The 13,010-nt window shown below is 45.2% G+C and overlaps 1 protein-coding gene across 14 annotated transcripts in view; it reads left to right on the top strand.

Annotated features, from left to right (window-relative positions):
* ITSN2 (intersectin 2) overlaps nt 1-13,010 on the top strand; it is a 196,167-nt gene that overhangs the window by 147,651 nt on the left and 35,506 nt on the right. For all 14 annotated transcript variants that reach the window (XM_084821842.1, XM_084821915.1, XM_084821797.1 and 11 more), the window contains 2 exons: nt 8,203-8,309; nt 10,021-10,204. In XM_084821842.1, the coding sequence (XP_084677968.1) occupies nt 8,203-8,309; nt 10,021-10,204 (291 nt within the window). The remainder of the gene's footprint in view (nt 1-8,202; nt 8,310-10,020; nt 10,205-13,010) is intronic.

The raw sequence follows: 13,010 nt of genomic DNA, 5'->3' as shown, positions 1-13,010 counted from the left end.
GTCAGGTAAAACTACCAAAGCAGCCTCAGTGTCATGACCAGGCTTGAAAGCCAGACTAGTGTGAAGCAATGGAATTTGCATCAACTAAAAGAGCCTGGCACTGAACACTGAGTCCCCTGCAAGTTCCCTGAAAAAGTGTCTCGTCCCATAGTTGCTCAGCTCACTTCTATTGCCCTGCCAGAGGGCTGCTGCTTCTCCAGCACTATGGCTATCACTGTTACCATGAGACATTTCCTTAGGACTCCTGTGATCATTGTGGCAATTTTCATGGGTAGAATAGTAGAGTTGGAAGGGACCTCATAGATCATCTAGGCCACCCCCCTGCCAATGCAGGAAGTTGACTTCTACAGCGCCCCGATAGGCAGCCATTCACCCTCTGCGTAAACATCTCTAATGAAGCAGAGTCCACCACCTTCTGAGGCAGTCTATTCCACTGTCAAACTGCTTGTGCCATCAAAAGGTTCTTCCTAATGTTTAGTCTAAATCCTTTTCTTTGTAATTTGAAACCATTAGTTTCAGATCTACCTTCTGGAGCAACAGAAAACAAATTTCCTCCATTATCTATGTGACATCCCTCAAATATTTGAAGATGGCTATCATATTATCTCTTAATTGTCTTCTCTCCAGGCTAAACTTACCCAACCCCTTCAACCTTTCCTTATACAATTTGGTCTCACCCTCTATTTTGCCCTCCCTTTGTCATATTCCAGTTTGTCCATATCTTTCTTGAACTGTAGTACCAAGAACTGGACAAGCTACTCTAGGTGATCAAAGCAGAATAGATGGGTAACTTTACTTCTCATGATCTGGACACAATAACTTCTGTTGATCCAGCCTAGAATTGCAGTCTCCTTTTTAGCTACCACATCACACTGCTGACTATGTTTGGCTTGTGATCTACTAAAACCTCTAGATCATTTTCACAGGTACTACTTTCAAACCAGGTGTCACCGGTCCTGTATTTGTGCATCTGATTTTTTCCTACCTAAATGCAGAGTTTTACATACCACTGTGCTGTTGAAGTTGCTGGTGGCAGCAAAAAAAATGGTGATTGCCACTAATGTTCAAACAGCCTAATTTAACTTGAAAACATGCTAAATGTGGCCATTTGAGTGTTCCATAGCAGCTTACCAACAATTTTTTTTTCTACCACTGCCACGAATTTTGGCAACAGTGTAGGGGCTGTTCCAGGGGATGGCAGGGGCCACATGCAGCCCACCCCTGCTCTAAATCATTGACCTCCACACTATGTTCCATACCATCTCCTTCCAGCTATTTTTTTTAATGGATTAGACAGTTGAGGAGTAAGTGGTGTCTCTGTTGAGGCTGCTTCAACTTTTTATAGATCCTGCTGTGTCAGGACTGACACTTTTGGTATTGGGCTTAGCACCAGTCAAGCCTGTAGTGCTCAAGTTGCACTCTCGACACCAGACTATAAGCTTGTGGTGAAGCTTAAATTGCCTAAGTGAGGTGCATCTCCACCTTTGGCAAGTGTCTAAAGACAAGAAGAAACAGAACGATAAAGGTCCTTTGGTATGCAAAAAATTATCTAAGTCAGGATCCTCAGTGCCAGCACAATAGTTGGTATTTGACCAATAAGGTAAGTAGCAGTCAGGCCCATCAGTGCCCTCTCCTCTGGTACCAGTATTGGAGAAGTTTGATCGTTACATCCCCCAGCATTCTACCAGTGGGGGACACGTCCCCTGTCCTCTTGCTGGACACTAAGCAGATGGCTAGAGGTCAGTTGGTCTCTCAGAGTGAGATTATTGACCTCACTCTGGAGGATTATTGACCTCACTCTGGAGGATTCAAGGGTTATCACTCAACCTCTATACTGATCTCCAAAGGCAACTCAGTGATCACCCACTCTTTCTCACCACTCTCTGCTCTGGGTGTAGTTGGACCAGTACTATCATGAGCATAATCAATCCCAGTTGTATCAGTCCTGTTCTCACTCACCATCTAGGTATTGAGACCATTTTTCCCAAGGGATGAGCTTTGGGGCTATAGATATCACCATCATTTCTATTTTCTGTATGCTCACTGATACTGAAATTCACCATCACGACCGCTGTTACTCCTTTGGCATCTGTGTCCAAGCCTCCTCCAAGACCTGCAAAAATGAGATGTTCTCCTCCTATCACTTCATCATCTACTGTGCTAACTTCAGCAGCAGCCATCCCACTGGTTTCACTCTTCCCCCCCACTGGGATGAACATCATTTATTAATGAACATTTTTATTAATGACTTGGAGGAGGAGGTGCAGGGAATGCTGATCAAATTTACAGATGACACAAAATTGGGCGGGATAGCTAATACTTTGGAAGACAGACACAAAATTCAAAGTGATCTGGATAGACTGGAGCACTGGGCAGAAAACAACAGAATGACATTTAATAGGGACAAATGCCAAGTTCTGCACCTAGGAGAAAGAAACCAAATGCACAGTTGCAAGAATGGGCTGAAGTGACTAGAAGCCAGATTCTGTCTGAACATCAGGAAAAACGTCCTGTTAGAGCAATACGTCAATGCAACCAATTCCCTAGGGAGGCGGTGGGCTCTCCCACACTGGAGGCGTTCAAGACGAGGCTGGACAGCCATCTGTCAGGGATGCTCTGACTTGGATTCCTGCATCGAGCAGGGGGATGGACTCGATGGCCTTGTAGGCCCCTTCCAGCCCTACTATTCTATGATCAGTGCCAACTGCTGCCACGAGTCCAACTGTCACTGTGTCTGCTTTGGGAGTTTTCAAGGCAATGCCCTCCTCCTCCTTAATCCTAGTTAAGGGTTAATCCTTAATCCTTCTACTTTGGCTCCCACACCTTTGGTGCCACCTCCAGTGATTACTCATATTCCTTCCAGACGAAGGACAGACAGTGTCACCCTTCCAGAGACACTGTCCTGTCTCATTTAGACTGTAGCGGGGATGTCTTGTGCTCCCTGGGGTTGTGTGTAAAGCAGGAAAAGTCCCATCTCATACCCCCTTGATGCTTGCAGTTGGTAGGTGCCATCCTCAACATCATGCACGCGTGGGCCTGTCACCCAAATGACATGGCCCTTTCAATTAAGACTCTGGGGTCGCATATGCAGTGGTTTGCTCTGCAACAAGCTGGACTGTGTCATCTCCCCTGGTTCTGAAGGCCCGCAGTACCCAAGAAGGACTCAGATTTGGACAGGTCACCCCACTTCATGGTGAGCCCTTGACACCCCCTTCTTTGCCAACCTGGCTTGAGGACATATCTCTCCCGTCATCTGACTCTGCAGATGACTCCCTTGCAGCTTTTCTTGTCCCTCAGCTATACAGGAGCATGAGACTGCAGAAACAGACACTGGCCCTTTAAGAACTGCAGCCAGCATACAGTGGGAGTGGAGCCTCTGAAAGACCAGGCTCTGCTAACAAGGCCTTTTGGACGCTTTCTCTGGTGTCCATACGTTCACAAAGTGCATGGCTGTTGAGCTGCTGTATCCCTGCACAACTGGCTTCCAGAAACACTGTCTTTCTCAAGGCCTCAGTTGAATGCAGTGCTTTGCTAGGACAAAAGCTCCTCATGGGAGAATATTCCAGCCAGCTCCTCTTGCAGTGCGCTATCCAAGGGCACACTTTGCCTTCTTCCTCGCCTGACATGACTTCTGCCTTGTCTGACCTTGTCCAGAACAGACAGTAAGCAGTGAGTTGCAATCTGCTTCCCCTGGGCCTCAGGCCTAGTCAGGACAGACTGGTCCAGCAGCTGCCTGAAAGGATGACACCTTTCAGTGCTGAGGTTTGGGTAGCTGTGTATGAGGCCTCTTCAGCTTTGGTTCCTCTCAGTTTTCTACCCAGCTCAGGATTGGCTGTTGAAGCTGTGAATACAAAACATCACTCTTGGTGGATCATTACCACAATTAATCTCTGCTATAAATGGCAGACCAGATTATTCCATTAACTGTTGAGGCTCATTCCATGAGTGATATGGCCACATCATCAGCATTGTCAAGAGGTGTTGTACTGAACAAGTTGTGCAGACCAGCTGTCTGGTCTACCACTTCCACTTTCATCAAGCATTATCATAGAATCATAGAATAGTAGGGTTGGAAGGGGCCTACAAGGCCATCGAGTCCAAAACCCCTGCTCAATGCAGGAATCCAAGTCAGAGCATCCCTGACAAATGGCTGTCCAGCCTCGTCTCGAATGCCTCCAGTGTGGGAGAGCCCACCACCTCCCTAGGGAATTGGTTCCATTGTCGTATTGCTCTTACAGTCAGAAGGTTTTTCCTGATGTTCAGCTGGAATCTGGCTTCCTGTAACTTGAGCCCATTCTTCCGTGTCCTGCACTCTGGGATGATCGAGAAGAGATGCTGGCCTTCCTCTCTGTGACAGCCTTTCAAGGACTTGAAGAGCGCTATCAGATCTCCCCTCAGTCTTCTCTTCTCAAGGCTAAACATGCCCAGTTCTTTCAGTCTCTCTTCATAGGGCTTTGTTTCCAGTCCCCTGATCATCTTTGTTGCCCTCCTCTGAACCCTCTCCAGTTTGTCTGCATCCTTCTTAAAATGTGGTGCCCAGAACTGGACACGGTACTCCAGATGAGGCCTAACCTAGCTGAGTAGAGGGGAACTAGTACTTCCCGAGATTTGGAAGCTATGCTTCTATGAATGCAGTCCAAAGTAGCATTTGCCTTTTTTGCAGCCACATCACATTGTTGGCTCATATTCAGCTTGTGATCGACAGCAATTCCAAGATCCTTCTCGCTTGTACTGTTGTTGAGCCACATATCCCCCATCTTGTAACTGTGCATTTGGTTTCTTTTTCCGAGGTGCAGAACTTGGCATTTCTCCCTATTAAATGTCATTGTGTTCTTTTCTGCCCAGCGCTCCAGTCTATCCAGATCACTTTGAATTTTGTTTCTGTCTTCCAAAGTATTAGCTATCTCGCCCAATTTTGTGTCATATGCAAATTTGATCAGCATTCCCTGCACCTCCTCCTCCAAGTAATTAATTAAAATGTTGAAGAGCACTGGGCCCAGGACTGAGCCCTGTGGTACCCCACTCATTACCTCTCCCCAGTTTGAGAAGGTCCCATTGATAAGCACTCTTTGAGTCGGATTCTGTAGACAACTGTGGATCCACTGGATCGTTGTTTCATCTAGCCCACTTTGAGCTAGTTTGCTCATCAGGATATCATGGGGCACTTTGTCGAAAGTTTTGCTGAAGTCGAGGTATATGATGTCTACAGCATTCCCACGGTCTACAAGAGAGGTGACTTGATCAAAAAATGAGATCAGATTCGTCTGGCAGGACTTGCTTTTGACAAATCCATGTTGGCGCTGAGTAATCACTGCATTGTTTTCAAGGTGCTTCCAGATGGATTGCTTTATCATCTGCTCCAGAATTTTCCCAGGGATTGATGTCAGACTGACTGGTCTGTAGTTCCCAGGTTCCTCCTTTTTACCCTTTTTGAAGATAGGGACAACATTAGCCCTCCTCCAGTCATCTGGCACTTCCCCTGTCCTCCATGATTTCTCAAAGAGAATAGACCGCGGTTCTGAGAGTTCTTCTGCCAGTTCCTTTATGACTCTAGGATGCAGTTCATCTGGCCCTGGAGATTTGAACTCATTCAAAGTAATTAGGTGTTCCTTGACCGTATGCCCATCGATCTCAGGCTGCAGTCCTGCCCCTTCAGCCTGTACTTTGCCTTTGCCAGGGGGGTCATAGACCCTCTTTTGGGAGAAGACTGAGCCAAAGTAGGAATTGAGCAATTGAGCACTTCTGCCTTTTCTTTGTCAATCTGTTATTGTTTTGCCATCCTTATTTAATAGCTGAACAACCATTTCTCTCCTCTGCCTTTTACTATTGTTCTTTATTCGTTCAGTCGCTTCTGACTCTGTGACTTCATGGACCAGCCCACACCAGAGCTTCCTGTCAGCCGCCGCCACCCCCAGCTCCCCCAAGGTCGGGTCCGTCACCTCCAGAATATCATCCATCCATCTTGCCCTTGGTTGGCCTCTCTTCCTTTTGCCTTCCACTTTCCCTAGCATCAGCATCTTCTCCAGGGTATCCTGTCTTCTCATTATGTGGCCAAAGTACTTCAGTTTTGCCTTTAATATCATTCCCTTAAGTGAGCAGTCTGGCTTTATTTCCTGGAGTATGGACTGGTTTGATCTTCTTGCAGTCCAAGGCACTCTCAGAATTTTCCTCCAGCACCACAGTTCAAAAGCATCTATCTTCCTTCACTCAGCCTTACTTATGGTCCAGCTTATGGTAGCAGCCATAGGTTACTACGGGGAATACCATTGCTTTAGCTATGCGGACCTTTGTTGTCAGTGTGATGTCTCTGCTCTTAACTATTTTATCAAGATTTGTCATTGCTCTCCTCCCAAGAAGTAAACGTCTTCTGATTTCCTGGCTGCAGTCAGCGTCTGCAGTAATCTTTGCGCCTAGAAAGACAAAGTCTGTCACTGCCTCCACGTTTTCTCCCTCTCTTCGCCAGTTATCAATCAAGCTGGTTGCCATCATCTTGGGTTTTTTGAGGTTTAACGGCAGCCCAGCTTTTGCACTTTCTTCTTTCACCTTCGTCATGAGGTTCCTCAGCTCCTCCTCACTTTCAGCCATCAAAGTGGTATCATCTGCATATCGGAGATTGTTAATGTTTCTTTCAGCGATTTTAACTCCAGCCTTGGCTTCATCAAGCCCAGCACGTCGCATGATGTGTTCTGCATACAGGTTGAATAGGTAGGGTGAGAGTATACAACCCTGCCGTACTCCTTTCCCAATCTTAAACCAGTCCGTTGTTCCTTACTGTTCTTACTGTTGCTACTTGGTTGTTATACAGATTCCTCAGGAGGCAGACAAGATGACTTGGTATCCCCATCCCACCAAGAACTTGCCACAATTTGTGATGATCTACACAGTCAAAGGCTTTAGAATAGTCAATAAAACAGAAATAGATGTTTTTCTGAACCTCCCTGGCTTTCTCCATTATCCAGCGGTTATTGGCAATTTGGTCTCTAGTTCCTCTGCCTTTTCTAAACCCAGCTTGTACATCTGGCAATTCTCATTCCATGAATTGCTGGAGTCTACCTTGCAAGATCTTGAGTATTGCCTTACTGGCATATGAAATAAGTGCTACTGTTGGATAGTTTGAACATTCTTTGGTGCTTCCCTTTTTTGGTATGGGGATATAAGTTGATCTTTTCCAATCTGTTGGCCATTCTTGTGTTTTCCAAATTTGCTGGCATATGGCATGCATCACTTTGACAGCATCATCTTGCAAGATTTTAAACAGTTCAGCTGGCATACTGTCATCTCCTGCTGCCTTGTTATTAGCAGTGCTTCTTAAGGCCCATTCAACCTCACTCTTCAGGATGTCTGGCACTAGCTCACGGACCACACCATCAGATCTATCCCCGATAATATTATCCTTCCTATACAGACCTTCCATATATTCTTGCCACCTTTTCTTGATCTCTTCTGCTTCTGTTAGGTCCTTGCCATCTTTGTTTTTGATCATACCCATTTTTGCCTGGAATTTACCTCCGATGTTTCTAATTTTCTGGAAGAGGTCTCTTGTCCTGCCTGTTCTATTATCTTCTTCCGCTTCCGCGCATTGCTTGTTTAAAAATAATTCCTTATCTCTTCTGGCTAACCTCTGGAATTTTGCATTTAATTGGGCATATCTCCCCCTATCACTGTTGCCTTTTGCTTTCCTTCTTGGTTTTCTTTTTCTTTGGGACGTTTTTTGTTGCCGCTTCCTGAACATTTTTTGCAGCTGGCTCTCCACCGGTGCAAGTCCCGTAGGCTGTGACTGCACAAATCACTTGAAGAGTATCAGTTACAGTTAGGTGCCTGTTCATCTGCCAGGTTGATCAGGTGCCATAGAGGACATAGATCAGGTACCTCTAATAGCAGTGTAGGAAGTAATTTTAACTTGTCACCTTATAATGCTGCAGGAGTGAGAAAAGCTGCATCTGTTGACATTTACCTCTTCCAAATAGCTGAAAAATGGTAAAGTGAACCTGTCCTCTTTGCATCTGGTCATTCTAACAATGGAAGAAATATCTGGTATGCTGCTTGTTTTCAACAAAGCTAAAAACAAATGAAAACTTCAGTTTTTTGACCACTGGTATGAGTTATCAAATAGTTTATTTTTTGAGACAGAAATGCAGCTTGTTAAGAGCCTGTCACTGCATTTCAACTCCTCTTCCTCTTCCTGTAACTTTCTGTCTCTAGGTTTTCCAGAAACAAATGACTGAAGCAGGCTGTCTCTCCGAAGCAGAAATGGGATTAATCTTTGTCAACTGGAAAGAGCTGATAAAGTCTAATGCAAAATTGCTGAAGTAAGTGCTGGGACTGTTTTGTTAGCATTTGTGTTGTTAGCTCTCACAATCCCAAAAGGGTCATGATACAATTAAAGTACCAAATAAATAAAAAAATAAAGATTAAGCCTGCAATCCTATATCCAAAAACCTCGGAGTAAGCCCCATTAAGTTCAATCAGACATACCTTTGTGTTTAGATGTATAGGAGTGCGCTGTAAAACACATACATCTGTTTCTCTGGCTACCCAAAGTTTGCCCTAATTAAAAAAAAAACCAACCTTATAACCGTTCAGAAAACATGGGATATTAAACAAGTATATTGAGCACTCTAGAATGGGCGCTTCCAGACAAGGCCTTTTTTGAGTGCAGTTGGCCTGCCTCATTCATGCAATTTTACAGGAGGTCCAGATGATGATCTCTTCCATTTTTAACCCTCCTGTGTTTTCCCCTCCAGTTCTTCAGTCTTTTTTCTTACCAGAAAACATTTGTTAAGGAGGAAAAGACAGAATACCTGCACAATACCTTTTGATTGGTAGTGCTAGGAACCCTCCATCTGGAAGTATCCCAAGTTTCAGGTACAATTGTTTTCCAGCCCTGCCACCTGAAAAACGCTAGTCAGAGTTACTTAGGATTGAACCCGGGGCATTCTGCATGCAAACATGTGTTGTACCATTGAATTAGAGACTCTTAAAGAGAAGAGCCTCTGGTGACCTCAAAAACGTTTCCGACCTATCGGTATCTTACCTGTAATTTTAACTTTTAACTTAAAAAAAGAAAAGAAAAATACATCTCTCTGCTCCACTCCCTGAGGACAAGATTTATACACGTTTTTCTGCTCAGGAAGCTTTTAATTGAATTTGTAGTGTTATATAATATAATTTCGAAGTGACTAAAGCCCTGTTGGGACATTCAATCCACCACATGATTAGAACCATGTGAGGGGGAGAGCAGGGCCACTCTTGCTGGTCCCTGACACCTGGCCCCACTGCCATCCAAGTGTCTGAGGAGAAGTCTGGAACCCTGATTTGGAACCCGGCCCCATGTGTAGATCAGGCCCCCTGCTTCAGACCTGCTCCTCAGACTCATGGGCGACTGTGGGGCCAGGCAGTGGAGATATGGTGGAGGGGCCAGGGCCAGCAAGCATAGTCCCATTCTTTTCCTCACACAATCCTAACCATGTGAGGGGTTGAATGCCCAGAACCGGCTCATATGTAACATCAGTTGAAGAGAATAAAAAAATCAGAAGCAAATTATATTATAAATAATGGTTGAAAAGATACATTGCAGGGGAGGCAGAAATCTAATGAAGGTGTTTGATGATGCCATTGTTATTATGCCTGTTTATACCGTGGGGTTGTCTTGCTGGGTGTAAGGGTCGATAAATACTACTACTGAATAGGAATTAGATTGCAATCTCTCTCTCAGTGTTCTTACAGGCTGACCAGCTTCCCTTCAGAGGCTACTTAAAAACCCTGCCAAACAGTAATCTAGGCTTTATCCCAAACCCACAGCAATGGAAGCAATCTTCAGGTTCTGAATAAACTCCTTTGTGACAGTATTTCTGCCATTCTGTTTGCATGCCAGACCCCGCTTGTCTCATATTTTCAGCAGAGTTGGTCCTGTCAGACAGGAAGTCCTGTCTGACAGGAGCTTGCAAGCCCTTTCCTTGCTTGTTCCTGCTGAATGTTCTTAAATCAAACTGCTTCCTCTTTAATTTCATTTTCTGCCAGAGCCTTTCGTGTACGTAAGAAGACTGGGGGAGAAAAGATGCCTGTGCAGATGATTGGAGACATCATGGCTGCTGAACTGTCCCACATGCAAGCCTATATCCGGTTCTGCAGTTGCCAGCTTAATGGGGCTGCACTGTTGCAGCAAAAAACAGATGAGGAGCCAGAATTCAAAGAATTTTTGAAAGTACATTATTCAGTAACTTCTTAATCCAGTCATGTTTTCTTTCTCTCCATGTGGTTAGTGCAGATGTAATGCTAGCTGTCCAATAACATTCAAGAAACTGGGGACATATGCTCCCTCTCCACAAAATAAAGATGCACTTAATTACGTTTACAACAGTATATGACATTGGTGGCTTTCAAACTTTTTACATAAAATACCCTACAACTGCACTTAGGTCTCAAATCCATTTCTCTATCTCACAAACAAACCTAGAAGCTGCGTATTCCTTGGATGGTTATGATTATGGCAGCAAGGTTTAAATTCATTCTTCATTCATTCATTTTATTTCTCTGCCACCCAATAAGCAGAGCACTCTGGGTGGTTCACAAAAGTTACAATCCAAAAATACCGCATAATAAAATTTTTGACATACAAAATCAGTTAGATTAATAAATTTAAACATGTTTATTGACTAAAACAGTGCCCCCATTCAGCAGTTTGTTTGGTGTGTGTTTTAATCAGAGTTGTTTATTCCTAGAATTCATAGGTGCTGTACACTGAAAAACAGCACATACATGTCAGGTGCCCAGCCCATGGCTTCCTTTGTAGTCAAGGTGACAAGCTGTGTTTCCAAACAAACAAACAGTCCTTGCTTCAGGCTACAGACAGTATCCTTATGCAGCAGTTGACAACAGGCTTTTCTAGCAGGCTCTGTGTAATAGAGGAGGCTTCTGGGTTAACACACCATGCATGAGAATTGCTACTAAACTGCCACTGGCTACTACAGACCCCACTTTTCAGACTGAGTGGCCTACCAATTCCCGCCCTCAAGGTGGGTCTTTGCACAAGGTCGCCTCCCTTGCTGCAAGTCTCTTGGAGCGCCTCATGACCCTGCATTGCTCTTCCTTTCTCATCTGATGCCTGACTCTGACGTATCTCATTCCCACTCCCCTCCTTCTCTGTGTTAGGAGCCTGCATTCCCACGAATTCAGGAGAACAGCCTGACCGGATTGTCATCCAGCTGATTAGACTGCAGTTGGGCTTCAGCCTCTTTGGCGCCAGTGCTCTCACTGGGGGCCCCCTCCTGCAACCTTGACAATTCGACAACTCCTTTCACCTCCCCCTCCCTTTCTCACTCCAAATCAATTTCCATGTCTTCTTTGGGCACGTCTGCAGAAGTGCTGGGCCCAATTCCTACTATACCCTGCCCACAGACTTACAAGCTAATAGACATGGTACAAAAAGGAAAAGAGATGGGGAGGGAACAAATCCAAGCACTATTTCTTTATAAAGTTATATAAATGGTAGCTGTGCTAGTCTCTTGCACTGAAAAACAACAAAGAGTCTTGTGACAAACAGATTGTTAGTAAAGATTAAGAAATTTATTGTAGCACAAACTTTCATGGGCTAAAATGACCAGGTAGAATGGCCACTGAAGGACACAGTTCTGGGAGAGGAGGAGCCAAATAGCAGTTGGCTCTGCTGAGGCAATGGAGTGGGCCATACTGTTTCATCTTTTCTTCTGCTTCAGCAAGAAAGAAGGGTTGCTAATAGATAACAGTTCTGGGAGAGGAAGGGCCAAATAGCAATTGGTCCAAGACAAGCTGATGGAAACAGTTCATGCTTCAACTTTCCCTCTGCTGCTGCAGCCTGGTGGAATTACTTATAAACATTGCACATGGCAATCACCATCTTAAGAGGTGCTCCCTCCTGTGGGAGAAAGAATGAAGAAATCTCCTTTAAGATTTTTTGCTCTTTAGAACAATTGTGTGTGCTTTCATATGTAGATTTAATCAGTTAATTGCCCCAAGCTCAGGCAACTACTCAGGTAAGATTTCTTTGAAAGGATGACAGATCCAGTTATGATGTATTCTGTGAACTTTCAGCTTTTGACATCCAAGTGGCCATTATACAAGATTCCTACTTAGGGATGGCGGAGAAATCCACCACGGACTTCAATGAGGCCGGATTCTAAAGAAGTCCGTGGTGGAACGGACTGCTTCCCCCCGCCACCCCGTGATGTCTGATAGGGACGGGCCTACCTGGCACCAGCCATCCAGGTCCATCTGCTGCCGTCCGCAGCCATCCACTGCCGGGCTGCGGATGTAAACGGCATCCGGCATAGCAGACGCCATTTGCGTCCCTTCCTTTGGCCATGATAGGCTATGTAAATATTTACGTAGCCTATCACGGCCAAGGGCAGGGACACAAATAGCGTCCGCTAGGCCGGACACCATTTGCGTGGCAGCGGCTGGAAGTCCAGCTGCGGAGGGGCCCGGCCGGCAGCTCTGCAGACTCGGCGCGGAGTGGAGCCAGCCAGGAAGGATTCTGGGGGGAGGGACGGATCGCCTCCCCTCCCCAGTGGATGCCCCGGACCAGGTGGGTGAGCGGGGTTCGTACACCCCTACTCCTACTGCTTTCATTTACCTGTTTAGGAATTACTTTGCCTCCACATTTGGACTGGAGAATCATGCAACTTATGCATTTGTATGAAAAGCTGTCAAATATGCCCTTCACCAAATCTTGAAATGACAAACCTTCACATGTTGGAGATGAGATTCCACCCTCGTGTGCCTGCTTAGGCTATTTGAATTGCTTGTTAGTGACTCCTAGTGGGAGCAGCTACTTGTGAATGGTTCCTCTGATATGTGTTCTAATTATAACATTATGAGGCTTTTACTTAGCCCAACCCTGGGAACTGTTGGAGTAATGGAGACTTGCTCCAGTTCTGTGAAACTCAGGTTTTTCTTCTTGTAATGGAGTGGTCATAGCTAAGCCATTTTCTCTCAACCTTGATATGGGGTGGTCTGGATGAAAGTGAGTAAGT

This window comes from Heloderma suspectum, chromosome 1 (genome assembly GCF_057233095.1).
Source record: "Heloderma suspectum isolate Gila_16-S chromosome 1, 16-S_ref, whole genome shotgun sequence".
NCBI classification, from domain to species: Eukaryota; Metazoa; Chordata; class Lepidosauria; order Squamata; family Helodermatidae; genus Heloderma; species Heloderma suspectum.
This window is presented reverse-complemented; position numbering and strand designations above follow the sequence as displayed.